This window comes from Orcinus orca, chromosome 3 (genome assembly GCF_937001465.1).
Source record: "Orcinus orca chromosome 3, mOrcOrc1.1, whole genome shotgun sequence".
In the NCBI taxonomy this organism is placed as follows: domain Eukaryota; kingdom Metazoa; phylum Chordata; class Mammalia; order Artiodactyla; family Delphinidae; genus Orcinus; species Orcinus orca.
The window spans coordinates 1,689,720-1,716,930 of record NC_064561.1 but is presented as its reverse complement, the minus strand read 5'-3'; the positions used below and the strand labels follow the sequence as shown (position 1 = coordinate 1,716,930).

The window sequence follows — 27,211 nt, the reverse complement described above, 5'->3', positions numbered from 1 at the left end:
CTGATTTCCCAAAGGGCCCCCAGGGTCGGACTTTTCCCGCCGCCCTGATGGGTCTCGAACCCTCAACTCAGAGCTCGCCCCTCTCTCCTGCCGGTCACGGGAGCAGCGCTCAAGAAAGGGGCGGAGCGTGGCGGAGCGCTCGCGCGCGCTCTTGTGGGGATTGTAGTTCAGGCTCCGCCTCCGCCTCGCGCTGACTCCGCCCCTGGAACTACGCTCCCGTCGTGCCCCGCGGCGCCAGGCGGTGAAGAGGCGGGGCAGGCGGGCCGGTTGCTAAGACTTGGTGAGGCGCAGCGCTTCCGCCCGTCTCGTCAGGTAAGCGCACGGCCCCGGGGTCTCGGGCTCTTGCGTCCCAGGCTCCCGCGGAGGGCGAGCGGGAGCTGGGGCGGGGGTCGCGGCTGCGGTGGACGCCGGCCGCGCGGGGAGCTAGGGAGCAACCTGGGCCGGGCTCGTGCGCGCCTCGGGCGGGCGCGGGGAGCGGCGCGTGTGCGTGTGCGCGTGCGCGCGGGGCTGCCGGGCCGCGGGACCCCGGTCTCCGCGCCATCGCCCTTCTGCGCGTGCGCGCGCCCCTGCCGTCCGTGGTGGAGACCCCGTGCCCCAGCTGTTTCCGGCGTGCCTTGCCCAGGGGTCATCGCAGCCAACCCTCTACCTCCGTGCTGTCCACTGGACTGTCCACTTACCAGCTTCCCGCCCGCTTTGGGGGAAATGCCCCAATCTTTCTGTACGTCCTGAACATTGATAATCTTTTCTGATACTTAAGGAAAGTGTGAGTTTTCAAGACCTTTTAAAATTGTGACCTCGGGTCTCTCCCACACCCCACATGCACGAGGTTCTCGAATTTTCATGCACGATGGCCCACTTATAGGGTGGCCAGGTTCTGCAAATAAACACGCAGGTTGCCCCCTTAAATTGGAATTTAGTGTAAACAACACACACATATATGTTTTAGAATACGTATATCCCAGTGATTGCATGGGACACAACAATTATGCTAAAAATTTATCTGATCATCTGGAATTCGAATTTAGCGAAGCGTCCTGCATGTTATCTGCAGACCCCACTTTGTTGGGGAGCTTGTCAGAAATGCAGATTTTGGGGCCCTCCCCCTTCTATGGGGCCGAGTCCTGGAAACCGTATTTGAAACCAGTGCCCACCCGGACTGTGTGAGTGTTGGAGACTCCAGCCCTGGCTGTTCCTTCTGCCCAGGGCTCCCCACCCTCCCTCCAGGCCCAGCTCTGGGTCATCGCCTCTGAGGAGCCCTCCTGGAGTCTGCCTGTTGCAGGGCACTGGGCCCCTGAGCCTCCTGTGGGTTTTGTCACTTTCTGCCCCAGGCAGCCATGCATGGCCGTGGCCGTGGATCCCATTTCACAGAGGGGGAAGCTGGGGGTGGGGTTAGGACAGGTAACACCAGGTCTCAGCCAGGAAAACGTGGGCTGGGTAAGGGCTTCGGGCAGGGCTGGGACACACCCAGGGGTGAGATAAGTCCCCTTCCTCTGGTTGGGTGTCACCTTCAGAGCCTGACTCAGCTTGCTGAATAAGCCCAGTTGCCTTCTCGGACCCCAGACCCACAGCCCAGGAGTTCCAGGGCACCCAGTGAGGAGACTGGCTGTTAGGTGTCCTGACTCCCTGGTTCTGCAGACCCTCCAGGGCCTGCCCCACGCAGTTGAGCCCTCCCTGAGCCTGGCAGCCGGTGCCCGCCGCAGAGGCTACAACCGTAAATGTAAACAGTTGTGAAAGGGGCTGCCCCCCCTCATTGGAGCACAGGCACCTTTATGAGGTGCCCTCGCTGTAGGCAGAGGGAGGTGGATGCACCCAGGGAAGGGCCTGAGCTTGGTGGGAGCAGCAAAGAGCACAGCGGGGAGGGTGGCGCGCAGTGGGGCGCCCAGAGCTGGGGGTGGATGCGGGGCTTCAAGGACGAAAAGAGGACCAGGTCAGCCTCCGAGCGCGCACGTTTAGGTCCCCACGGACGATGAAGCAAGTCGCTGGGTGGGTCACCCTCTGCGGACCCTGTTTCTCATCTGTAGAAGGGGCTCAGGACCCCCATGGTCCGGGGCTTAGAAGGCAGAATCGGGGAGCTGCTGGCCACCTGGCCTCAGCGTCAGGTCCTGGCTCTGTCCTCCCAGCCACTTGGCCCCAGGCAAGTTCCTTGGCCTCTAGAAAGGGAACAGCCCCACAGTCTCTGTCCTGGGTCATGGGAAGGAGTCGGGGAGCCTGTTCACGGCAGTGTGAGGACGTGGGGTGGTTCCAGCGCCAGCAGTGGTCACGAGGTGCTGGGCCTCGTTTGGGGCCGGCTGACCTGGCGACCACCACATATCCCCCACCACCCGCAAGGAGCAGCAGCTCTCCTGAGATATGATTCACACACTGTGTGCTTCACCCACTTAAAGTGTATGTTTGAGTGTATTCACTATGTTGTGTGATCATCACATCTGTCTAATTCCAGAACATTCCATCCCCCCAACAGGAACTCTGTCCCCATCAGCAGTCATTCCCCATCCCCTCCACCAGCCCCTGACAGCCACGAAGCCACTCTCTGTGTCTGTGGATCTGCCTGTTCTGGACGTTTCCCGTCAATGGAATCACACCCTGTGTGTCCTTCTGTGTCTGGCTTCTCACACTGAGCATCGTGTTCTCAGGGTGCAGCCACGTTGTAGCAAGTGTCGGGGCTTCACCCCTTTTCATGGCTGAGTGATACCCCTGTGTGTGGAGGGACCACGTTGTGTTTATCTGTCCATCTTTCTGTGGACATCTGGGTTGTGTCCACCTTTTGCTGCTGGAATCCTGCCGCTGCAGACATGCGTGTGCGGGTGCCTGTGTGGATGTGTGTTCCAGTTCTCCTGGACACACACCTAGGAGCGGATGGTGGCCTGCTGTATTTAGGCATCCTCCCTGGGAGCCGGCAGCCCGGCCAGCAGTGTCCCAATGGCAGCCCCCTGTATTTGTCATTTGTTTTATTTTGATCAGACAGAGCTTGCATTCTTGGAGATACAAACGGGACTGTGTCTGTCTTGCCCAGGAGACAATTTTATCTTGCCCGGGAGACAATGGGAGCTTTTGTGGCCTGGGGCAGGCTGTGTGGGCCCTGGCATCCTGGGCACGGTGTGTGCCGGGAGCAGATTCAGAGCCAGTGCCCCGGACCCTCCTGAGGGCCCCCGCCTGGCACGGGCGTCATGGGCGCCCGAGGGGCCCGTCCATGCTGGCTGCTTCTCAGAGCTGCCACCTGCACCCCTGGTCCTGTGCGTTTGCCGAGCTCGTATCGTGAGCTTCGGACAGGCGGTGCTGGGCGAGGACCTACCGTGTCCTCTGGGGGGCCTGTGAGCCGGGGCGCATCACAGGAGCAAAAGCCTCGTCCGGAGGGAGAGGCGGAAGGGGCTGGCCCACTCCGAGACGCCGCCAGGGTGCAGGGTGCTGCGGGCGTGGCACCGAGATCCTCTGGGGTCCCGCGAAGGTCATCTGTAGTGCATCTCTAACGTCATCCAAGGCAGCCCTGACCAGTAGGAATATAATGTGGGGCATGTATGTGAGATGAAGCGTTTAGAAGCCATGTTTTTGAAAAGTATGAAGAAACAGGTGAACTTAACGTTAGTAATACGTTTCTTTAACCTGAGACAGGCAGGGTATTCCCACTTCAGCACGTAGTCGACACGGTCGCTCCCCGGTATCCATGGGGAACTGGTTCCAGGACCCCCAAGGATAACAAAATCCGAGGATGCTCAAGGCCCTTATGTAAAACGGTGTAGTGCAGACGGTCCTCAGTATCCGTGGAACACAGAAAAAACTGAGACAGTGTATGTTCTTTCTTTTGTATTAAGTCTCTGAGGTCCGGTGTGCATTCTCCCAACGTGAGACATCTCAAAGCAAAAGGGGGAAAAAGACACCGTAACGAGGGCGGTTTAAACTCTGTGCAAAGCAAGCGTTAGTAGGCCGTGAGTGAGAGCACGACCGCTGATGCGTCTCGCTCGGTTGGACGAGCCTCCAGATTCGGCACGCTCCTGGGACCGACCCCTCGTCCGGCCCAGCAGGCTTCCCGCAGCTGAGGATGATGCCCTGCTCCGGTGTCTGTCCCCGCAGTCGGAGCCCTGCCGAGGATGGACCCCACCCCGGGCGACGTGGAGCCACACAGAGACGCGAAGGCCAGGAGCCCCGAGCGAGAGCCGGCGTGGCAGGCCCTCCCGATCCTGTCTGAGCAGCAGTCCGGCGCTGTGGAGCTGGTGCTGGCCTATGCCGCGCCGGTCCTGGACAAGCGCCAGACCTCACGCCTCCTCAAGGAGGTGTCAGCCGTCCACCCGCTGCCCGCACAGCCTCACCTCAAGAGGGTGCGACCCAGCCCCCGCCCCGGCTGCCCACACGCGCTGGAGATGCTGCTGTGCCTGGCGGGTCCGGCCGCGGGCATGCGATCGCTGGCCGAGCTCCTCCCGCCGCCGGCCGTGGACCCCCGTGGCCTGGGCCAGCCCTTCCTGGTGCCTGTGCCCGCGCGGCCGCCCCTGACCAGGGGCCAGTTTGAGGAGGCGCGCGCACACTGGCCCACCACCTTCCACGAGGACCGGCAGGTGACCCGAGCCCTGGCCGGGCAGCTCTTCTCGGCACAGGAGCGGGTGGCGATGCAGGGCCACATGGAGCGGGCCGTGTGGGCCGCGCAGCAGGCGGCCTCGCGGGGCCTGCGGGCCGTGGGGGCAGTGGTGGTGGAGCCGGCCTCAGGCCGCGTGCTGGCCACAGGCCACGACTGCAGCAGCGCGACCGGACCCCTGCTGCACGCCACCATGGTGTGCATCGACCTGGTGGCCCGGGGCCAGGGCCGCGGTGCCTATGACCTTGCACCCCACCCCGCCTGCTCCTTCGCCCCAGCCGCCGCCCCCCCAGGCGTCCGCGCGGGCTCCGTGCACAAGCTGGATGAGGACGCCGATGGCCTGCCCTACGTGTGCACCGGCTACGACCTGTACGTCACCCGCGAGCCCTGCGCCATGTGCGCCATGGCCCTGGTCCACTCCCGCGTGCGGCGCGTCTTCTACGGGGCGCCCTCGCCCGACGGCGCGCTGGGCACCCGCTTCCGCCTCCACGCCCAGCCGGACCTCAACCACCGCTTCCAGGCCTTCTGTGGCGTGCTGGAGGCCCAGTGCCGCCGGCTGGACCCCGACGCATAGGCCCGGACCGGACCGGACCTTCCTCAGCCTCCCTCATGTTGCCAGGGGCTGCCGGCCCGTCTCGGCTTGGGGACACTCGCGCTGTTGCTGCCGGCGCGTGGGGTGCATGCCTGTCTGGGTGAGCTCTTCTCCGGGAGTGGGCGTAGCGGGGCTCCAGCCAGGCTGAGTAGCCGGGCAGCTTCAGACCTGGGCCTCTGGGGCCACCAGGATTGTGTCTCCTTTTCTCAGGTGTCAGGAAACAGCTCTGACGTGTGAAAATAAACAACTGAAAACCAGGTCGGTGTCTGGGACTTCCCTGGCGGTCCAGTAGTTAGGGCTCTGTGCTTCCAGTGCAGGGGGCACAGGTTCGATAAGATCCCACGTATCAAGCGGTGCGGCCAAGAGAAAAAAAAAACCAGGTCGTTGTCTGTTGACAGAGGAACGAGGGTCCCTGGATCGGGGTGGCTGCTTCCGCCGACACTTGGGCTTGTACTGGAGGGGGCGCGGGCGGTGAGCTTCTGAGCCACGTGTGGGCAGAGCGGGGCCCCCGGAGTCTGGAAGGCTGTGGCTGGACTCTGGGGAGGAGCCCGGCCAGCCTGGACTCAGCTGACCACATCAATTTCCCGTCCTTCGCAGGTGCCCATGGGGTCCCCAGAGGGGCCCTTGGGCTCTTCCAAGGCGGGTTAGCACTAGGACCCATGTGCGAGGGGCTCGGAGCAGCCTGTTTGTCCATCCAGCAGATACACGTTGACTGACCACACAGTGCCACAGGGCCCTGAGACATCCCTGCCCTGAGCCCCCGCTCCAGCCCCTAGCTCGGGGATGCTCGCAGCCCGTGGGGACAGGTCAGGGGGGGCTCGGCCAGAGCCGGAGCAGTGGGCAGACAGTGGGGCCTGCAGGCAGGAGGGCAGGGCCAGGCCGGGCTGAGGGTCCCGGTGGGGCCCTCACTGAGCAGGGGGCCAGGGGGTGGACCCAGGGAACTCTCGGTCACTGGATCCTTCCCACCTGGACCACCTCCAGGCAGGGCTCCCCCACCCACTCTGGTGCCAGGCACAGGGGGCAGTGCAGGGCCAGCTGTACCGTGAGGGCCAGGTGGGTGCTAGGCGTGGCCACATTGCCTGGCCCGTTTCCTGAAGATGACACCATCTGCCCACAGGGCCCTCGTGGAACAGGTGAATTCAGCTCAGGTACGCGCCTCAGTGGTGTCTCCTGTGAGGGGCTGCTATGTGACACGGGCTCCTGGGCTCCTTCTGGGCAGGGCCGCTGGGTACCGGGTCTGTCCCCTGGCGTTTTACTTGGATTGCAGTGGGGTCCTTGGCCTTGCAAGACTCACAAGGGCAAAAACTGCAGACCAGAGAGGTTGTGTGGTTTGCCTGAGGTCACACAGCAATGAGCATGGACCCATTTATCGGTGATTCAGAGGTTCTTTGTGGCCATAGGAGGTGCTCAGAGCCATCCGTGGATAAAGGGGAAGTTCGGGGGGGTGGGGGAGATGAGGCAGGAGGGCAGTGGGGGTGGGTTGCCGGGATCCTCTGGCCTGATGCCTCCCCTCGCATAAGTGCCAGGCTGCCTGGGGGGCTCTTAGGTGAGGTGGTGACTGGGATCGCATGTTCAGGGCTGGGCCAGCCTTTGGGCCAAGAGCCCAGATACCCATGTGGACAGTTTGGTGGTTAGGACGGTGCCCGCGGTAGCCCTCTGGGACTGCAGCTGGCGTTGGGGTCACCCAGCAGACATGGGGACCCCCTGACTGTGACTGTCTCCCCTCCAGGTGGCTGCAGGCTTCTGCCCCTGCCCTGTCTTCACAGCGGAAATGTCAGGTGAGTCCTGGCTGCGTCGCACAGCGAGGGTTCTGGCTTCTCCACTCCTCTGGGAAGCGCTCGGGCGCTGGACGCTGTGCTGCGGGCCGGATCACGTCCCCATTGAGGCCCATGCAGTGCCTGCCACGGCAGCGCGTGCGCTAAAATGGAGCCATACAGAGATGAGCACGGCCCCTGCGCCGGGAGACACGCGAGACCGGAAAGGTTTCGTGTTGAAAACCATGAAGTCTGGACCCCGGGACCCTGGAACAGGACCCTATTGCAGATGTAACTTAATTTGAGGTCCCAATGGAATAGGGTGGCCCTGATGTCTCATGGCAGACGTCCTAAGAAGGAGGAAATGTGGGCACAGACACACAGAAGCCAGGGAAGATGGGGGCGGACACTGGAGGGATGGGTCCACAAGCGCAGGACGCCTGGAGACCCCAGAAGCTGGAAAGGGCAGGAAGGACCCTCCCCTGGAGCGTGTGGAGGGAGCGTGGCCCTGTCACATCTGGATCTCAGTCATCTGGTGTCCAGAAAGGAGATGGATAAATCTCTCTTGTGTTAAGCCCCCCAGTCTGTGGTCGTTTTGTTACAGCCGCCCTGGGAAGTTCATATGTCCCGAGTGCCAGAACATTCCCTGGAGTCAAAGGTGTGAATGGCACGTGGGCCCTGCCATGGAGTCTGTGTGTGTTCCTGTGACTTCTGAGAAATCACCACAAACTCAGTGATTTAAAATAAAATTTGTTCTCTGACAGTCCTGAGGTCAGGAGTCCGACTGGGGTCTCACGGGGCTGAATCCAGGTGTGGGCAGGGCTGGTCCTTCCGGAGGCTCCAGGGGAGCAGTGGTTCCCGCCTTTCCAGCTTCTAGAGGTGCCGCATCCCTGGCTCGCGGCCCCTCCTGCATCCTCACAGCCAACAGTGCAGCATCTCCCATCTCTCTCTGCATCTGATCCTGCCGCCTCCCTCTTATAAGGACCCTGTGATGACGCTGGGCCCCTCGGGGAATCCAGTGTCCTCCCCATCCCAGGGGCCTTAATTAGTCCCACCTGCAAAGTCCCCTCTGCCCCGTGAGGTGACATGTCCACAGGTCCTGGGACCAGATGGGCGCATCTTTGGGGCCGCTACAAGCTGATTGCAGTGTGGGTTTTGTTCTGGCTCCTCTGTCCCTGCAGAAAAGGAGAACAACTTCCCCCCGCTGCCCAAGTTCATCCCCCTGAAGCCCTGCTTCTACCAGAACTTCTCTGACGAGATCCCTATCGAGCACCAGGTCCTGGTGAAGAGGATCTACCGCCTGTGGCTGTGTGAGTAGACAGGGCAGGAATGGGGGGCCACCTGCACCACCCAGAGACCCAAGCCTGGGACAGGGGCAGGCTAGGAGGCCGCCCTGCACTCGGGCGGTGAGAGCCTGAGGGTTTGGTGATAAAGCTCCTTTCTGCTGAGCTCCTGTCCAGTGTGGATGGAGCAGGGGGCGGGGCTGGGCCCTCTGGACCCTTCTCTGGCCTCGGGGTCCCTGCACTCTTGGGAGCCGCCGTCCAGGGGTGGGGGGTGTCCCGGCTCAGCCCCTCTCTCCCCCTTCGCCCCCTCCCCATAGTCTACTGCGCCACCCTGGGCGTCAACCTCATCGCCTGCCTGGCCTGGTGGATCGCCGGCGGCTCGGGAGCCAACTTCGGTCTGGCCCTGGTCTGGCTGCTGCTCTTCTCCCCCTGCAGCTACGTGTGCTGGTTCCGGCCCGCATACAAGGCCTTCCGGTGAGTGGGGCGGGCGGCCTGCACCCTCCAGGGGCCCTCGGGGAGTGTCTGGTGCTGACAGCCCCGAACTGAGGGGAACAAGCTACCTCACCGCGTGCGCTCCCCTCCGTGCCCGGCCCCGCGTGGGCTGCATCCTGGTCTGCATCTGCCGCCGGGCCCAGGCGTGAGCTCCACCCCCTCCTCTTGTCCAGTTCGGATGGCACTTTATATCGGGTCTGCAGACAGTGGCCCACAGGCCAAAACCAGCTGCTGCCTGTTTTGTTCACTTCTAAGAATTTTATTGAGATCATATTTTTACATGTTATCCAGCTCACCTGCTTAACCGTTCAGTGTTTCTAGTATCTTCACAAGGTTGGACAACCATCACCACTGTCTAAAACCCCAAAGAGAAACCTCGTGCCCATTAGCATCCCCCCATCCCGCTCCCCAGCCCCTGACAACCATGAACCTGCTCTCTGTGTCTGTGGATCTGCCTGTTCTAGACGTTTCCTGCCTGTGGAATCACACACTGCATGTCCTTCTGTGTCTGGCTTCTCTCACTGAGCATCGTGTTCTCAGGGTCCATCCATGTTGTAGTGAGTGTCAGGGCTTCACCCCTTTGCGTGGCTGAGTGGTGGTGCCCCCGTGTGTGGAGGAACAGCAGGTTTTGTTTTGTTTTGTTTTGTTTTTGTTAATAATATCGTGGGGTTTTTTTTTTGGCTGTGTTGGGTCTTCGTTGCTGCGCTCAGGCTTTCCTCAGTTGCAGAGAGCAGGGGCTACTCTTGTTGCGGTGCGCGGGCTTCTCATTGTGGTGGCTTCTCTTGTTGCCGAGCATGGGCTCTAGGCGCACGGGCTTCAGTAGTTGCCGCACAAGGGCTTAGTAGTTGTGGCTCACAGGCTCCAGAGCGCAGGCTCAGTAGTTGTGGCGCGTGGGCTTAGTTGCTCCGCGGCATGTGGGATCTTCCTGGATCAGGGCTCAAACCCGCGTCCCCTGCATTGGCAGGCGGATTCTTAACCACTGCGCCACCAGGGAAGTCCCCCCCACAGCTGTTTATCTATCATCCGTTGATGGGCGTTTGAGTTGTTGCCACCTTTTGGGTGCTGTGAATCTTGCTCTGTGAGTTCAACCCCAGCCAGCCCCCTGCTACTCAGGTGTGTGCCATGTTTGCCCCTGGAAGGTCCCTGAATCCAGGACTCAGTGGGAGTCATACAGGGCCCCTGGTGCCCTCTTGGGGGCAAGAATCAGAAACCTGCTCACATGTGCGAAGCAAAAGGGGCCTGTTGCTTGAGGCCCCAGGCTGGCTGGTGTGACCGTGCGCAGGAACGGGGACCCCCGAGGGCTTCGGGGACTGCCTGGGAGCAGCCCTGAGCTACGCGGGCATCCCTGCCTACCCCCCCTTCCTCTGCTGTGGGTCCCCCGGCGCCTGCCCTCCTTTCATGAGCCGGAAGCGGCCTGGGGTGAGCCCCGTGCAGCCTCCCTTGTCCGGGGCAGCAGGCATGGGTCCAGCATGCAGAGCACCTCAAATCCACGATGAACCTCCCTTGGGCCACGCGGGTGCGGGCATGTCCTTAGGATGCAGGAGGCTCTTAAACTTCCCAGGAGGAGTGTGTCTGGGTGACGTCCTCTGGGAAGGGCAGTGCTAGGCCCCTCCTGATGGGAACTGCAGGGTAGGGGCCGTCCCACTCCCGCAGCCTCTGCCTCTTCCTCCTCGGCCTCAGTAATGGCTGTTTTCCTTTCCTCCAGATCTGACAGCTCCTTCAATTTCATGGCGTTTTTCTTCATCTTCGGAGCCCAGTTCATCCTGACCGTCATCCAGGCTATTGGCTTCTCGGGATGGGGCGCATGGTGAGCAGGGCCCCCGAGAGCCCGCGACGAGCGGGGTCAGCTCTGGGGCCATGAGTCACTTGCTCGTACCGTTAGTGCAGGCTGAGCTCTGTGACGAGGACCCCAAAACTCCAACAGCCGGGACAGGGCTGATGTTTGCTCCTTGCTCTCGTCAACCCTCCAGGGAGCTGCCGGCTCCGGGGGCCGGGTGCGGCGGATCCGCCCGCCTTCTGCCGCCTCGTGCGTGGTCACCCGGCCCCAGGAGGACCTGGGAAGCGTGGTCCATGGTGTGTCTGGGGGGTGGGAGAGCAGCTCGAGGGCCTGCCCTGAGCGGCCACCTGTGCCTAGCCCTACCATCTAGGGGGTGAGCCGTTTTCCATTTGTTTGCTTTTGGGGTATCATACGAGGTTTCTGTGGCTACTGTAACAAATTACTCCAGATTTAGTGACTTGAAATGAAAGAAACTTATGTCACATTCTGGAGGTCAGAACCCACTTTAACCTGTGAGTGGGCAGGGCTGGTCCTTCCGCACACTCCAGGGCAGCATCGGTTCCCACCTTTTCCAGCTTCTAGAGGCGCTGCATCCCTGGCTCTCAGCCCCTCCTGCATCCTCACAGCCAGCAGCGCAGCATCTCCCGTCTCTCTCTGCCTCTGACCCTCCCGCTTCCCTCTTATAGGGACCCTGGGATGACGCTAGGCCCCCCGGGGAATCCAGGGTCATCCCTGTCTCAGGGGCTTTAACTTAATCTCACCTGGAAAGTCCCTTTTGCCACCTAAGGTGCCACATCCGCGGGGCCCTGGAGCAGGACGTGGCAGTGTCGGGGCAGCGGGTCCGTCTGCGGCAGGCAGTGCCCAGAGGTGGCGCTGGGCGGTTGCTCTTCCTGCCGCATGTGCCGCCTGGCGTGTCCCCACGCCAAGAGCCTGGCGTCTCTTGGTAGAATTTCTCGGCGTGTCGGGACCTTGCCCGTGTGAGCGGCGGGGGGTCTTCTGGGTCACGCCCTCTGGTGGATCTTCTGGCTCCTGGGTGGGGGGCGCCTGTTGCCATTGCCTTCTAGGTGTCCGTCCCCGTCACTCTGCCGTGTCCGCGGGGACGGCCGCCACGTGCCCTTGGCAGTGGTGAGCTGTGCGCGCTCTTTTTCTTGAGGCCCCGCTGAGGTTGCATGGCCTCTCGGTGTCCGTTTGCTGCCGGGCCTTCACCCCTCCCCAGGATGGAGCCTGTCACCCAGGGTCATCTCCAGGGTGCGTCTGACATTGCTCCCTCCCCGCATGGTGAGCAGACCCTGAATGCTGGGCCTCCTCTCGGCCGATGCCTTCCCAGATGCGGGTGTGGGGTCCTCAGGACCACCCCAAGTGCAGGGATTCACTGGGCGACCCCCAGGCACGGCCGAGACCCCAGATCCAGCGGGAGAGTAGGTGCCCGGGTGGACTCCACGTTTGCATAGGCGGTGTTGGGACGGGGAGCCCCTGAGACGCGGCCTCACGCTGGCACCCAGCCGCCTTCTGCCTGGCCCCCCATCGCCGTGGTTTCTGCGCGGACGGGCAGGGTGCACACCTTCCTTGGGGCCCAGCCTGCAGAAAGGGAACATCGGAGCCGACCTTCCCACCTCCCGTGGGGGCCTCCCCAGCTGGTGACCTCACCTCGTGCAGGGGCTGCCCCGAGATGTTGCCCTTGTTTGGGGAGGGGGAGGGGGGTAGTAATAACAACGGTGACAGTGACGGTGACAGTGCTCCTGGGTGTGCAGGGGGGCTTGGGCACCTCCCAAGGGCTGGCTCATTTGCTCCCCTTGAAGGGGTCTCCTGACTTCCTAGTCTGCAGACAGGGGGACAGGCGTGGATGGGGGCAAGGGTTAGGGTCAGGGTTAGGCTCCGTACCTGGTACCCAAGGCCCTCCCCTTCCTGCCGGTGTGGGCAGCTGTCCTGGCTCTGGTCCCGTACGGGGACCCCCAGCCTCCGCAGATGTGGGGGAGTAGATGGCGCCTGGCCCGGGGGCCGCCTCGGGGCTCAGTGCTGGGGCTGGGGCCGAGGAGCTGCAGCTCTGCCTGTCTGCGTTCACCCTGACGGGCCAGCCTGGGCTTCCCCCGCCTGGGGTCTGCCCCGCTGCTGAGCCTCCCCGCCCGGGGTCTGCCCATTCCGGGGGTCTCCTCCTGGCTGGCTGGGGTGTCCCTGTTCCCGGGGTCTCACCCTCCTGCCCAGGTGGCCGCAGTCCCGCAGGTCACCTCCAGGGAGCGAGTGGACCACTCGGGGGTCAGCGTGTGGAGCCTCGGGGATGCCTTCTGGGGGCACCGGCTCCCAGCCAGTCCCGGGCCCGCAGGTCTGTCCCTCCCTGCTCACCCCAGACGCTTCTCTGTGAGTCCGTGCAGGAGGCGGACTTTTAAAACCCCTGAGACATCTTATACGTAAAAGGCTGCGATGCTGCTTTGCGCCAGGAAACCAACAGTGACCCCAGCACCTCAGGTGCTCAGACGTGTCCTTCCTGCCCTCTCGTGACCTCACGTGGGGCTCCTTAGAGATTCACGGACCCGGGGCAGAGCCCGCCGCCCACCACTCAGCCAACTCCCCGCCCACATCTGACGTCCTGGCCTCGACCACACATGGCGGGTGCAGTGCTCTTACCTGCAGGTGTCCCAGGTTTCCACAGTGTTTCCGTGACAGGTCTTTCCCCTCGGGGATCCCTGTGGGTTGTTAACGTTTGGCCTTTGCGGTTGGTTCACATCAGACTCCAGGTGAGGTGTGAACGCCTCTCTGATCCGGGAGCTCGACCGTCTGTAGTCTCCATGGTAGGGGCTTTATCTAGGTGCCTTCACAGCCAGAAAGGCAGCCTCTTAAGCGCATGATTCAGTGGTTTTCAGTGTATTTACAAGGATAGAGGTTCATCACCTCTATCCAATTCCAGAACATTCCGTCACCCCAAAAAGAAGCCCGTCCCCATCATCAGTCACCCACACCCCCTCCCCAGCCCCTGACAACCATGCATCCCCTCTCTGTGTCTGTGGACTTGCCTATTCTGAACGTTTCCCATCAATGGAATCACATTCTGTGTGTCCTTCTGCGTCTGGCTTCTCTCACTGAGCGTCGTGTTCTCAGGGTCCGTCCACGCGGTAGCGAGTGTCGGGGCTTCACCCCTTTTCGTGGCTGAGTGATGCTCCCGTGTGTGGAGGGACACGGTATGTGTGTCCATTCACGGACACATGGTGGACGCTTGGGTTGTGTGTGCCTGTCTGTTATTGCTTGTCGTTCTGCTGTGCGGTTTCTACAGGTATCCGTGTGAATGTGTGTTCTCATTCCTCTTCCACCTGGTTGTGGAATTGCTGGGCAACACAGTAACTGTTTAGCTGTCTGAGGAGCTGCCAGGCCCTCCCATAGCCTTTGCAGGCTGCATCCCTGTGCTGTCCTTTTGCACCTCCTGTCCCCATATCCCTGGCTCTGTCCCCTCGAGCTCCTGGCCGAGTGGCCTTGGGGGAGCACCTGGCACCCTCGTGTCCCTGCCGCCTTGTCTCCAGGCCTGTCATCCTCCCTGCCCTCCCCCCACTGCCGCTTGCCTTGGCTGACCCGCCTGGTGGGTGCAGCAGGCTCTGCACATCTGTCCGTAGCTGGTCGAGGCCGGTTTATCACCCACTGTCCTGAGTGGGTCACCCTGGGCTGTTGGTGATACTGCTCTCTGGAAGCTCTGGCTGCCGGTCCCTCTGGGAGTCTGGGCCGTGGAGCCAGGTCCGCATCCTACGGCCCCACCCTCCCCAGTGGCCAGGATCCATGGCCCCAGATCCGATGCGAGATCATTGGTCCCCAGAGTGGCCCCTCCCCCAGCAGAGCCAGCCCCTCCTCCCCTCCCAGGAGCCCACAGGACAGCATCCAGCCCCCCACTGGCCCAGCCCCATCTGCCTGTCTACCTACCTGAGCCCCCCAGCCGCCCGGCTGTGCTCATACCCCTCAAAGTGCAAAGCAGCGTGTTCTGCTGTCCTTGTTTGTACACAAGGACGTCTCTCCTGGTTTCACAGAGGGGCGAGGCCTGTTCGTGTGTGCCTGCAGCGGGTTGCATACATCTTATAAACTCTCTCAGGATGGATACATAGTAGATGAGCTACACCAGTTCCCTCTGGGCTGGGGAGGGGGTCGGCAGGAGAGAGACTGTCTATTGTGTTTTTTTTTTTAATTTCCTGAATCTTGAACAGTGTGGTGTCATTACTTGCTAAGAAGAAACATTCTCAAAAACACCCTATTTCCTGCCTCTCCCTCCCAGAGACCAGATGGGTGTTCTTCCGCGTGTGGACTAGGGACGCACCCAGTGACCACCAGCTTTTCTCTTGTTTTGCTGTCTCCTTAGCAAACTGATGTTCCAGTCATTCCCAGCCAGTGGGCGTTTACATGTTACCCTCAGCTTTTCCTTCTTACAAACAATGGCCGTGGCATAAATTCTTACAAGTGAAATAGTTGGGGGAAAAGGAATGAGCGCTGGGGCTTCTCTGGTGGCGCAGTGGTTGAGAGTCCGCCTGCCGATGCAGGGGACACAGGTTCGTGCCCCGGTCCAGGAAGATCCCATATGCCGCGGGGCGGCTGGGCCCGTGAGCCATGGCTGCTGAGCCTGCGCGTCCGGAGCCTGTGCTCCGCAACGGGAGAGGCCACAACAGTGAGAGGCCCACGTACCGCAAAAAAAAAAAAGAAAAAAAGAAAAAGGAATGAGCACTTAAGTCTTGTTGTAGGTCACACCCCATTGCCCTCCAGGAAGGGTGCACCCCACACTGACAAAGTAGTGTTTGTTTCTCCATTCCCTCACGATGTTTGCCAGGACGATGGTGTGAGAACAAGACTTTTTCTAACTTGCACATCTTTGTTGGTGGGTTCGAGCATCACTTCCTAAGTTTGTTGCTCCTTGTGAATTGCCCATTTTCTCTGCCGGTCATTTACCTTTTTGTTGTTGATTTATTGGAGCTCTTTACATATGAGGGATGGTGGGCCCTTGTCTGGAGGTCATGCTGGCTCCCACACGCTCTCTCGCCCCTTGCAGTGGTTGGCTGGCCGCGATTGGGTTCTTCCAGACCAGTGTCGGGGCCGCCGTGGTCATGCTGCTTCCGGCCATCATGTTCTCCATGTCGGCCGCCATGATGGCTATCACGATCATGAAGGTAACTCCTCTGGGTCCTGAGACATCCCACTTCCTCTCTCGCATCCTGTGTCCTGACCTCCCATCCCCGGGGGCTCGTCTTACCCTGTTTTGGGAGCAGGAGACCGAGCATCGGGAAGTGAAGTGAGCGCTGTCAGCAGGGCACACCCTCCGTGGTCTGGACCCTCGACTGCTCAGGCCAGGGCCCTGCCGTCCTGCCCACATGGCCTTCCAGGGAGGAGGGACTTGGGGAGACAGTGCCCTGTGGCCGATGGTGACCACTGCCTGCCAGAGCCCCTAGCACGCGTGTCCCAGAGGGTGGTCCACACTGCCAGTTCAGCCACCGCCGGCCACTAATCGCTGTTTACAGTTAAATCCAAATTGAGTAAAGTTAACTAAAACTAAAAATTCCTTGCGTCCATCGCACCCACTTCCTCCCGAGCGCTCAGGCGTGAGGGTCTGGCGCCGACCAGCTCCACTGTCACGGGCTCTCCTTGGACAGCCCCACTCCAGGCATTCGGAGGCTTCCAGCGGGAACGTGAGCCCTATAGTCTGGGGGCATCGGCTGCACGAGGGTTGTCCTGGGGCCACGTGGAAACTGACGGGTGATGAGGCTTATGGTGCGTCCACCTGGCCTTCCCGGAGGTGACCCTCTCGGCCGGGCCCCTCCTGTGCACCCAGTTCCGCTGCTCAGGGAAGCCAGCCCTACCCACAACTTTTTTTTTTTCTTTTTTTTTTTCCCATGCTGTGGGGCTTGTGGGATCTTAGCTCCCTGACTGGGGATCGAACCTGCACCCTCGGCAGTGAAAATGCAGAGTCCTGAGCACTGGACCGCTGGGGAAGTCCCTGAAAACTGGGTTTTGAGTCCCTTCCAGCCTCTGTGCCGTGGGATCTCAACTGTTTTGTCAGGTTTTGAGGCCTGCACTGTTCCGGAGCCCTGGGTCATCTGGAAGGACAGAGGGGTGCCTGCTCCTCCGTGTTTGCCCCTGAAGTCCGCTGGCTCTATGGATGACCCGAAGCGGGCAGGAGGAACCAAGGGAAGCTTGGGGAGATGCTGGGACGAATGTGGTGCAGGGACAGCTGCGGTTCCAGCAGGAACATCTCAGCAGCAGACGGGAGGGGTTCCGAGCTGAGCGAGTCCTCCAGAGCAGAGCTGCCCCATCGGGGTCCTCAGCACCGCCCCGGTTTGGGGCTTCGCCGGGAGGCCATTGCACAGGAGAAAGATAAAGGACAGAAGCGTCAGCTTCGCTGCTCAAGAGCCTCAAGTTAAAACAAATGCCATCTTCTCAGTTAGTGGATTTGCTGGGACTTCCAGAAATAGCCCAGCCCCGCGTCCGAGGGGCCCAGCCTTCCTGCACGGTGGGGAGGAGGCAGTGGTCCGTCCCCAGAGGTCTCTGCTGAGGAAGTCATTGCAGAGATGCCCTTGGCAACACGGGGGCCCGGGGCCTGATGTGCCCCGGGAGTTGAGTCACCGGGTGGTCGCCAGGCTGCAGGACTGTCCTGGACGAGCCTCTTTCCGCTGGGGTGGCGGAGACCCTCGGACGGGCAGGCAGTGGTCACAGCGCAGGCGTGGCCTTCAGAGCCCCCCCCACCCCCGTCTCAGCTTCTGCGCTTTTTCTAAAGCTCCTGCAGTTTGTCATCTGTTTAAGAAAAGCCCCGCCTCGAACCCAAGTGGGTCTCTCCACCGTCCTTTCCTCCACCCCCGCAGGTGCACAGCATCTACCGCGGGGCTGGCGGGAGCTTCCAGAAGGCGCAGACGGAGTGGAGCACAGGCGCCTGGCGGAATCCGCCGTCCCGGGAGGCCCAGTACAACAACTTCTCGGGGAACAGCCTGCCTGAGTACCCCACCGTGCCCAGCTACCCGGCCAGCGGCAGCCAGTGGCCTTAGGGGGAGTCCGGCGGCCCCGCTGCCCGCCCTCCACCGGCCCACCTGCCCCTCGCCATCCACTCCCACTGCCCTGGGTTTGGTGAGGCCCCACCGCCAAATGGGACGGCAGACCCCGGGGCTCTCGGGGACCCGCCCCCGCATTCACCTCACTCCCGAGAGCAGGGCTCCCTGCGAGCTCTGCCCAGAAGCTGTCCGGCCGCCGCTGTCCAGCAGAAGGCCACCCCCTGTGGTCCTGAATGCGTTTAGTCACCGTGACGTCCACTGTGCTGCAGCCACACCTTCTCCCCTTGGGGTCTCGGGGGGCTGACCCGGGCCTTGCAGGTCAGAGGTGGGCCGGCTGCCCCCTTTCCAGAGCTGCTGACGCGGAGAAGGGCCCCGGCCCTGCGTCCACCCTTCCCGGCTTCCATCCGGGTGGTCACCCTCGGCCCAGCTTCCAGTAAGAGGGAAAGAGGGAGGCCTTCCCAGCACCAGGTTCCGGTCCCTGGTGGGAGACGGAGGGGCATGACGGTAGCCGGATCCTCCACGTGTTTCCCCTCTTGTGGACTTGCCGCCTCAGTGCCATGATCTGAGCTTCACCCCGTCTGGCTGGCTGTCCATCTGTCCATTGGCAGCTTACCTCCAGTCCCCCTGCCCGTGGCCACGCTCATTCCGAGACGCTCTCATCTCCCCTGGAGGGGTCTTAGAGCTGGGACCCTCAGGCAGGACCTCGTCAGATCTGACACCTGGGACCAACTCGCTCTGCGGGGAAGGGGAGCCGCTGGTCTGTCCCCGATGAAAGCAGACGGGAAACCAGACGCGTCTCCGCAGAGCGCACGCCCCAGGCCGAGCACTGGGCCCAAGGCTCGTGGGCTGCCGTCCACGCAGGGGCCGTGGGACCAGGAGTTGGAGTCCCTGAGGGGACAGAGGAGAGTGACAAGTCTGTGCCTTATTAGGAATCTGAACCCGCCCCTTCGCTCTGCCCTCCGGTCCTTCCAGCTCCTTCCCAGACAAGCAGCCTGCACGTGTGTGAGTGGATGGGCCCCCGTCCAGGCTCCCGGGCGCCCCGGATGCTGCCCCTCGGCTCCTAGCCGCCCAGCCCTCGGGGCAGGACGCCCTTCCTGTCGCACCAGCTGGGCCGCCCCCCCTGCCTCTGCCTGCTTGCTTGGCTACTCGTGCTGACCACCCCGCGGTGCCCGAAGGTGGCTGCGAGAAAGCGCCCGGGTCTGGGACCCTAATGGGCCCCTGAGATGGCGTCCCCAAGGCCACCTCCCGTGACGGAGGCGTGCGCCGCTCTCCCCGTGGGGCCGAGTCTCGCGTGAGCGGGGCGCCACCAGTGACGGGCGATGAGCAGGCGTCAGCCAGCCCGGGATCGCCCACAGCACCCACCCCCACCCCGCTCCTCGCTGTGCGTTGTGGTTTTTGTTACGTGAGAATATCCAGGAAATAAAGACATCCTTTCTGCATCAGAGGAGCCTCCGAGGGGGCTGTTTTTGGCGCCATGTGGTATCACCTCCGGGGCCTTCCTCCCCTGGGTCCCAGCGCCCACGGCCTCCAGTGGGATAAACCAGGACCAGGCTGTGCGCTGGGCCGAGTGCCGTCCACGCTGCCGGCCGCCCCTGCCCGGGACCCTGCCCCACCCACTGCGGAGTCTCGCCCGCAAGCCATGTCCCTTCGTGTTCTTGCTTTCAGTCACATTTTCTTCACGCTCAGCAGCTTTCATCTGAGAAAGAAAATTTGCAGGAAGTGAGACACCAGCGCCACTTGCCGGGAAGGAGACACGAGGGCTGAAGTGGCTGAGATAGGAGCGGCGTGGGTCTGCAGAGGCCCCAGCCCGGCTCACGGGGGGCCCTGGTGGTGGAGTGGACACCCCGCGTGGACACAGGAGAGCGGCGGCGGGTCTGTTACCCCACGGACACCCGGGGAAGGAAACGAAGTCAGCAGAGAGGAGGCAGACGGAACCCAGAGCAAGTGGCGTGGGTTTCCTCGCGTCCCCCCAAGTTCACGTGAAGTCCTGACCCAGCACCTCAGAGTGGGACCTGTGTGGGAACAGGGTCTTTGCGGGAGTAGTTAGTTAAGGGGAGGTCACACAGAAGCAGGTGGTCCTAACGCAGCAGGACTGGTGTCCTTAAGAGGGGGCCGTTTGGACACACACGGGGAGGGGCCACGTGAAGGCAGAGGCAGAGATGGGGTGAGGCCGCTCCGAGCCTAGGGTTGTGGGGAACCCCGGAAGCCAGGGGAGAGTGGGGGCGGAGGAGGGCAGGTGGTCCCTGGGCAGGAGCCAGCCTGGGACCCCGGATCTCGGGCTCTGCCCTGCCGAGCTGAGGGGATACACGTGTGTGAGCCGCGCAGTCTGCGGTGCTGGGTCGCGGGCGGTGTAGGGCTTACCTGTCGGTGTGGGGGACGTGGGTCTGGGGAAGGGCATCCGCGTCCTCGGCTCAGAGGTGACGGGGACACAGGACAGGGTGGAGGTGAGAGGACCAAGGCCAGGTCGAGAAGGGGACCGTCTGCTGGGGCGGCCGTGACGGGACCACTGACCTGGGACCTAAACGAAGGATTTATCCCTCCTGGTTCTGGATCCAGGTGTGGCCGGACCGCACTCCCTCCAGACTCTGGGGGAGGGTCCTTCCTGCCTCTCCGACCCTCAGGGCGCTCCAGGCTCTGCCTCTGTCCTCACAGCCTTCTCTTCTGTCTCTTACGAGGAAACCATCCTTGGATTTGGGGCCCACCCCACATCCGGCATGATCTCAGCTGGATCCTTACCTTTCATACATCTGAAAAGACCCTGTTTCCAAGTAAGGCCACAGGTTCCGGGCCACCGCTCAGCCCGTCCAGGGAAAGAGAACCGAGGCTTGCACCGAGGGGCTTGGCTTTGGGGATGGGTCCCTGGGATGGACGAGAGCATCATTCACGGGGGAAGGGGTGCAAGTGAGGGTGGGGGCACGGCACCTGCAGACGCCCGTGGGAGCCTTCCTGCAGGGGAGGCTGGGCTGAGAGCATCCTCAGTGGGATCTGAGGGGAGGGGCTGACCTTGGTCGGGAGCAGCGACAGGTCACCTCTGGTGACAGGAGGCCGGCGGACCAGGCAGGTCCTGCGAATTGTGAGTAGTTGATAGCTGACAGCTTCTCACCAGCTGTCCTCCAGCTCGGGGTCCCCTGGGCACTGCGAGCACTGGGGTTGGAGCATCTTCTGAGGACCGTCCGGGGTGCTGCGGGGTGTGGAGCAGCCTTGCTGGCCCCACCCCCTTGATGCCAGTAGCCCCTCAGTCGTGATGACCACAGACGTCGCCAGACATGGCCCCGTGTCCCCTGGGGGCAGGACCACCCGGGTGAGATCCCTGCTTTAGCTGCAAGATTTGACCTGGCAGATCTGTTCTCAGTGGAAGTCAAGAGCAGCAACTGAACTAGAAAACTTGGTGAAGGGTTTTTTTTTTTTTAATCTGATTGAGGGATCAAGTACCCTCAGTTTCATCCCAAAGCATCGAGGCTGATGGAAGTCACTTCCAGGAGTAAGAACATGAAACAAAAAAACCCAGAAAGTTTTTAAAAGGGGACTTGCCTGGGCGTCCAGTGGTTGAGACTCCACGCTCCCGATGCAGGGGGCCCAGGTTTGATCCCTGGTCAGGGAACTAGATCCCACATGCTGCATGGCGTGGCCAAAAAAAAAAAAAAAAAAAAAAAGGTAACTGGAAGCGATTTAACTTTGCTATGGAGAAAATGAATGATTGATCAGGATTACATTTGATTTGTAGAGTTTACTCCGAACCTACTCAAAGAAACTCATCAGTTGGGGGGCGGTGAATCTGGGTTTAGATGCTGTCTTTCATCAACAAAGACCCAGGGGCCAGGGGGCAGGTGGAAAGGTCCGTGTAACAGACGACCACAGACCGGGTGGCTTAACACGGGCAGGAACTGACGCCCACGTTCTGGAGGCCTGAGCGTAAGGCTGAGGTGTCACAGGGTCCTGCTCCCTCTGAGACCTTTGGGGGGACCCTTCCTGCCTCTCCCAGCTCAGTACTGTTATTTACTATATTAGGATTGAAGACAGAAAATTTTGAAACATTTGTTAATGTCATTTAAAAAATAAACTCATTACATTTGAACTTTTTTTTTGAAGTATAGTTGATTTACAATGTTATGTTAGTTTCAGGTGTACAGCAAAGTGATTCAGGTATACATACATGTATATCTATTCTTGTTCAGATTCTTTTCCATTATAGGTTTTTTTTAAACATCTTTATTGGAGTATAATTGCTTTACAGTGTTGTTTTCATTATAGGTTATTAAAAGGTATTGAATATAGTTCCCTGTGCTATACAGTAGGTCCTTGTTGTTTATTTTATATACTGTAGTGTGTATATGTTAATCCCAAATTCCTAATTTACCCCCCCTTCCCCCTTTGGTAACCATAAGTTTGTTTTCTATGCCTGCATTTTAACGTTTTTAAAAACCACATTTTCCAAAAATAAAAATAAAAATAAAAGGATGAGTGACATTCCTTTCATTTTTCGAATCTCTGACTTGTGGCTTCAGAGAAGAGGAGCTGGATTCGCCCGTGGGCTCCTTTGCAGCAGGATGACTTGGACCCGAGACACAGATTGAGGGTGAAAGGTTTCCCGGGAGGCGGAAGGCATAAATGAGCAGGTCACAGCCGTTGGCAGTCAGGAGGGCTCAGTCCCTCGAGGACCCTGCCTCAGGTTGTCTGCCCACGGGGGGTGCGCTGGGGGCGTTCATCCTCCAGCTCACACACCTGGGCTGGGGGCTGGGGGGCCTTGACTCTGCCCTCAGGTGGAGAGTGCTGGTCTGTGTGCCTGCGTCTGTGTGTGTGGACGTGCGTGTGTGTGTGTGTGTGTGTTTGTGGGGAATGTGTTTGTGTCTTGTTATGAGTTGAATTGTTTCTCCTCGTCACCCCCCCAAATTTATATGTTTAAGTCCTAAACCCTAGGACCTCACGGGGAGCATATTTGGAAATAGGGTCATTGCATGTGGGATTAGTTAAAATGAGACTATAGTGGAATGGGGTGGTCCAAACGCAGTATGGCTGGTGTCCTTATCCAAGGGGGAGTTTGGACACAGACAAGACACACAGGCAGAGAGAACACCAGGGGTGGTTGAAGTGATGCTGCCACAGCCAGGGAAACACCAGAAGCTCAGAGAAGGGCCTCCCCTCTCCCCTTCAGGGGGACACCTCAACCTTGGACTTCCAGTCTCCAGAACCAGGAGAGAATAGATCTCTGTTGTTGAAGCCACCCAGTCTGGGTGCTTTGTTACAGCCGTCCCCAGACACACACACAGATGGGTTGTCCTGTCACCTGGCCAGTCTTCATCTCTGCTCCTGTGACCCCAGCCGTCACCAACCAGGTCCTTCACCCACAACCCAGAATGTCTCCCCACTGCCTCGTGGCTTCTGTTCACCCATCGGGTAAGCCGGGCATCTCGCCTCAAGCATCAGAAACCACCTCCGGCTGTCTCGAGACGGCCCAGGAATTCATTGGAATTGATTTTTCAGAGTAAATTGATACAGGAATTTAGCAGATACCCAAGGAATTGGTGAGAGGCTGGAGACCCTGAATCAGACCCCAGACCAGGAGTGAAGGTGGCTGTGAGGACCAAGAGATGCTAATAGAACATCATCTTTTAAAGCATCCTGCGTGGTGAGAGGGTAGGATGACGGCCTCGCCCCTGGAGTGAGCTGGTGGGAGCTGGCTCCAGGCTCCAAATCCAGAACAGGACTGTTCAGTGGCTGTTTTAGTCTCCTGGGGCTGCTTAACAAATTAACACAAACACCGTGGTTTAAAAGAGCAGATCTGGGCTTCCCTGGTGGCACAGTGGATAAAGAATCTGCCTGCCTAATGCAAGGGACATGGGTTTGATCCCTGGTCCGCGAAGATCCCACATGCTGTGTAGCAACTGAGCCTGTGTGCTGCAAGTAATGTGCTGCCACAACTAAGACCCAGTGCAACCACATAAATAATTTTTTTTTTTTAAAGAGCAGAAATTTGGGGATTCCCTGGCAGTCCAGTGGTTAGGACTCTGCGCTTCTGCTGCTGGGGGCCTGGGTTTGATCCCTGGTTGGGGAACTAAGATCCTGCAAGTCATGTGGCGTGGCCTAAAAAAAAAAAAAGAAAAAAGAAAAGAGCAGAAATGTATTCCCTCCTGTTTCTAGAGGCTGGAAGTCTGAAATCAGGGTGTCAGCTGGGCTGGTTTCTTCTGAAGCCACCAGGGAGAATCTTTTCCATGTCTTTCCCGGCTTCTAGTGGGTCCAGAAATCCTTGTCATTCCTTGGCTTGTAGACACATCACTCCAATCTTTGCCTCTGTGGTTACGTGGCCTCTCCCTGTGTGTCTGTGTCCAAATGTCCCTCTTCTTACAAGGACACCAGCCATTGCATCAGGGCCGCCCTAATCCAGTGCGATCTCATCTTAACTTGATCACGACTGCAAAGACCCAATTTCCAAATAAGATTGCATCCCAGGTCCCAGGGCTCAGGACTTCAACATACCTTTTGGGGACCACAATTCCTAACAGTGGCTAAATCTGGGTGCACGTCTGTATGCGTTTCCTGGGGTGGCTGTAACAAAGTACCACAAACTGGGTGGCTCAAATCAGCTATTTATCCTCTGAGGGTCCTTCCTGCCTCTTCCAGCTTCTGGGGGCTCCAGGTATCCTTGGTTTGTGGACATATCCGTCCAGTCTCTGCCTCCGTTTTCATGTGGCTGTTTTCTCTATGTGTCCCTCTTCTTATAAGGACGCAAGGCATTGGATTTAGGGCCACCCTAATTCAGCATGACCTCATCTTAACTAATTACATCAGCAAACACCCTATTTCCAAGAAGGGTCACATTCTGAGGTTCCAGGTGGATGTGAATTTGGGCGGATGCTATCCAACTCTCTACCTTGCCCAGGCCTTGGCCCCCGGTAGTGGGGCGAAGGAGCTCCTCATGGGGGCTCCTTGGGGACAGGTAGGACATTATATGCCCGATGCTCGGGTGACTAAGGCTTCCTGGTTTGGTGGGATTTGGGGGATTTTAGCAATGAAAGGTCCGGGTCCCAGGAGACCCGGGTATATTGGGGTGCTTGGTCACCCTACACTGTGTCTCAACAATGGGGGGTGGTGGATGCCAGAGAAACCACACAATGGCAGAAGGCCACCATCTGGGTCACATCTCACACAAGTCATGTACCTTGGCCTCCATCCGCTGAGCAGTCCTAGAGGAGGATCTGATTGGCTCATGCTGGGCCAATCAGAGATGGCTGGGAAGTCACATGGTACAGACCTGGTTGCTGGGGGCTGTTCTCAGAGGATGGGGAGGCCCCTGGGGTGAACAGTTTGCTCCGGAGTGCTTCTGCATCCTCAAGGCCTTGGTTTCTTCCTGGTGTCTTCTGGCCTCAGTTTTCCCTCCATAGCTCACAATGACCAAAGAGAGAAATCTGATTTGTCCCAATCACTGGTGAGCTTATGGCGCCAGGCCTCGCCTGCAGCCACTGGGATTGAGGGGGGGTGGTGCTGGGCCCACCCTCTACCCACTGGTGGAAGGCAGCAGCATTGGAGGTTTGAAGCTGGGAGACACTGGGCACGTCACTTGGCCTCTGTAATCCTCAGTTTCCACAGCTCGAAAATGGAAATGTATGTGTCCAAGTTCCTGCCCCACTGGGGCAGAGGCCTGGCTGCAGGGAGGGCTAATTCCATTCAATTCAACAAAAGCTAACCGGGGCACCCGCTTGTGTCTGTGGGCTGGCGCTGGACACCAGGACGCAGCCCTGATTCTGTCCTGGGGTCTCTCCATGCACCTGCCTCTTACAAGGGTAAAGGAACAGAAAGGGGTGCTTCCTGCTTGTCTCTTCCCCGAAATCTACAGCTGTTTGGGATTTATTGGGAGGCTGGGATGTTGTTCGACTTTCCCTGGTAGATGGGTAGGGGTGGGGGGAGGGGGCAATGTGGAGACTAGCTCATCCTCTTTGCAATGTTCTTATTATTTTATCGAGAGCCCCAAATGGGCTGTTTCCTACCCCAGCTTCCCCAAATGGTGTCCCCATGATCAAAGCCAAAAGGAAGCAGGAACATGTGGTGCACCTTTGAAGTGGGTTAAAAAAGAGGGAGCATGAAAGGCTGTTTGCTTTTTCAAAGATCCCAAGTGATTAGAGAGAAATATGTCCATTTGAGGCAGAAGGTCCTATGCTGGCAGGTCTTTTATTCACTAATTCATGGATTCTCATGATGTACCCGAGGGGGCTATCGTTAGTTACAACTTGCAAACGAAGATGCAGAGGACCCGAGGGGGTTAGTGACCTACTCATAGTCACAGAGCCTTTGGCTGGCACAACCCCAGTCCCGTGGCCTTTCTGCATTCTTTCCTTTGCACAAGTCCCCCTGCCTTTTACAGGGACAAGGCTGGAGCTCGGGTTTAAGGCTCAAATACATCTGGAGGAGAGGCCACCATGCCTCCTGCTCCCCTGGGAGTTGAGCACCTGTGGGCAGATTTTTTTTTGAACGTCAAGAGTAGGTGCCTACAGGCACAGCAGTGAGCAAAACAGATTCAGTCCATGTTCTTTGCACAGCTGGTGGAAGCCTTTGATTTGAAACAAAGTTAAGGCTCAGGTTGGAGAGGGTGAGGATGCAGTGAGAAAGGACAACAGGGGAACGTGGCTTGGGCTTCCCGGAGGCGGTGACATTGCAAGTGGGGCTGAAGGAGGAGGACTGGGGCAGGACAAGCCCTAAACCGTTGTCATTTCGCCGCCCCCCTCCAGTTTAATTCTCCTCCCCCGTTTTTGGCTGCTGAGACCATGGAAATCTTCTTCCCGTCTGCTAGATCTAGCTCTTAGCCCTTAGGGCCTGGCCCTTGGTCACTCTGCCCCAAGTCACCTTGTAACACCATCTGAAACCGTCGTGTCCATTTATTCACCGTCCTGTCCATCCCCCGGCTCAGCACTTAGGACTCGCTGGGAATCCATGCCAAGAGCCTAGCTCACCATTCTATTTTCAGAGCCGCTGGCAGGCACTTAATAAAGACGAGAACGAGTGAGTCTCCTCCAACGGTAAAAATGCCCCGCCGGAGGAGGCCCTGTCCCGGGGGGGAGCAGACACTCACTGCAGGGCCCTTGCCAGTCGCCCCATCCCCAAGCTTCCTCTCGGTCCGGGGTGGACTGACAGTGCGTGAGCCAGCACTCTGCAGACGACACTTGTTGAGCGCCAGCTGCGTGCCAGGGCCCGTGCTCGGCCGGAAGGCCCAGCTGGACCAGTGCCTTGGGTGACCCCCTCCTTGGCTCCTCGCTTACGTCACTGTTTCTTAGGACGCGGAGAAGCGTCGCCAAGCCTCTCGCCCGTCGACCTAAAGTCCTCGCCCCTGCCGGTCCCACCCAGCCGACTCCCGCCACCCGCTCCGGAAGTCGGCCTGCCCCGCGCTGACCACGCCCCGCGGCACCGCCCGGTCGTGACGTCAAGTGGCGAGACCTTGACGTCACAGGAGCGCGGTGGGGCGGTGTCCGGGCGACCGGCCACGCGTTGCCATGGCAACGGCAGGGTGGGCAAGGGCCGGCGGCGGGAGCCCCGCCTCCCAGGAGGGTGGATGGGGTCCGGTTCCTTCACCCCGCCCGTGCGCGCCCTCGCGGCCGCGCGCCTCCAGTGGTCCCGGGGGCTGCGGCCCGGCCGCGCTGGAGCGGCCGCAAAGCGCGGCGGTCGTCGCGCGGCGCCACCCGCTGCCGCAAAGCGGCGGGCGCGCCTCCGGGCCCCGCCCCGCGCGGTGACGTCACGCGCGCGCCCCAGGGCCGCCGGCCGCTGC

The 27,211-nt window shown here is 60.0% G+C and overlaps 2 protein-coding genes across 4 annotated transcripts; both read left to right on the top strand.

The window, feature by feature from the left end:
* Positions 1–227: 227 nt before the first annotated feature.
* Positions 228–5,144, top strand: ADAT3 (adenosine deaminase tRNA specific 3). The gene is made up of 2 exons (XM_004286364.4): positions 228–312; positions 3,810–5,144. The coding sequence occupies exon 2, from the start codon at positions 4,086–4,088 to the stop codon at positions 5,136–5,138; it is 1,053 nt and encodes a 350-aa protein (XP_004286412.1). The 5' UTR covers positions 228–312; positions 3,810–4,085; the 3' UTR covers positions 5,139–5,144.
* SCAMP4 (secretory carrier membrane protein 4) lies at positions 233–18,902 on the top strand. 3 transcript variants are annotated; one of them, XM_033417471.2, is made up of 7 exons: positions 233–312; positions 6,886–6,934; positions 8,092–8,220; positions 8,511–8,667; positions 10,391–10,492; positions 15,474–15,591; positions 17,278–18,902. In XM_033417471.2, the coding sequence occupies exons 2-7, from the start codon at positions 6,928–6,930 to the stop codon at positions 17,455–17,457; spliced, it is 693 nt and encodes a 230-aa protein (XP_033273362.2). In that variant the 5' UTR covers positions 233–312; positions 6,886–6,927; the 3' UTR covers positions 17,458–18,902. The 3 variants fall into 3 exon arrangements, with proteins under 3 accessions (XP_033273362.2, XP_033273363.2, XP_033273361.2); XM_033417470.2 differs by lacking the exon at positions 233–312 and adding an exon at positions 5,173–5,256; XM_033417472.2 differs by lacking the exons at positions 233–312; positions 10,391–10,492 and adding an exon at positions 5,160–5,256.
* Positions 18,903–27,211: the final 8,309 nt, after the last annotated feature.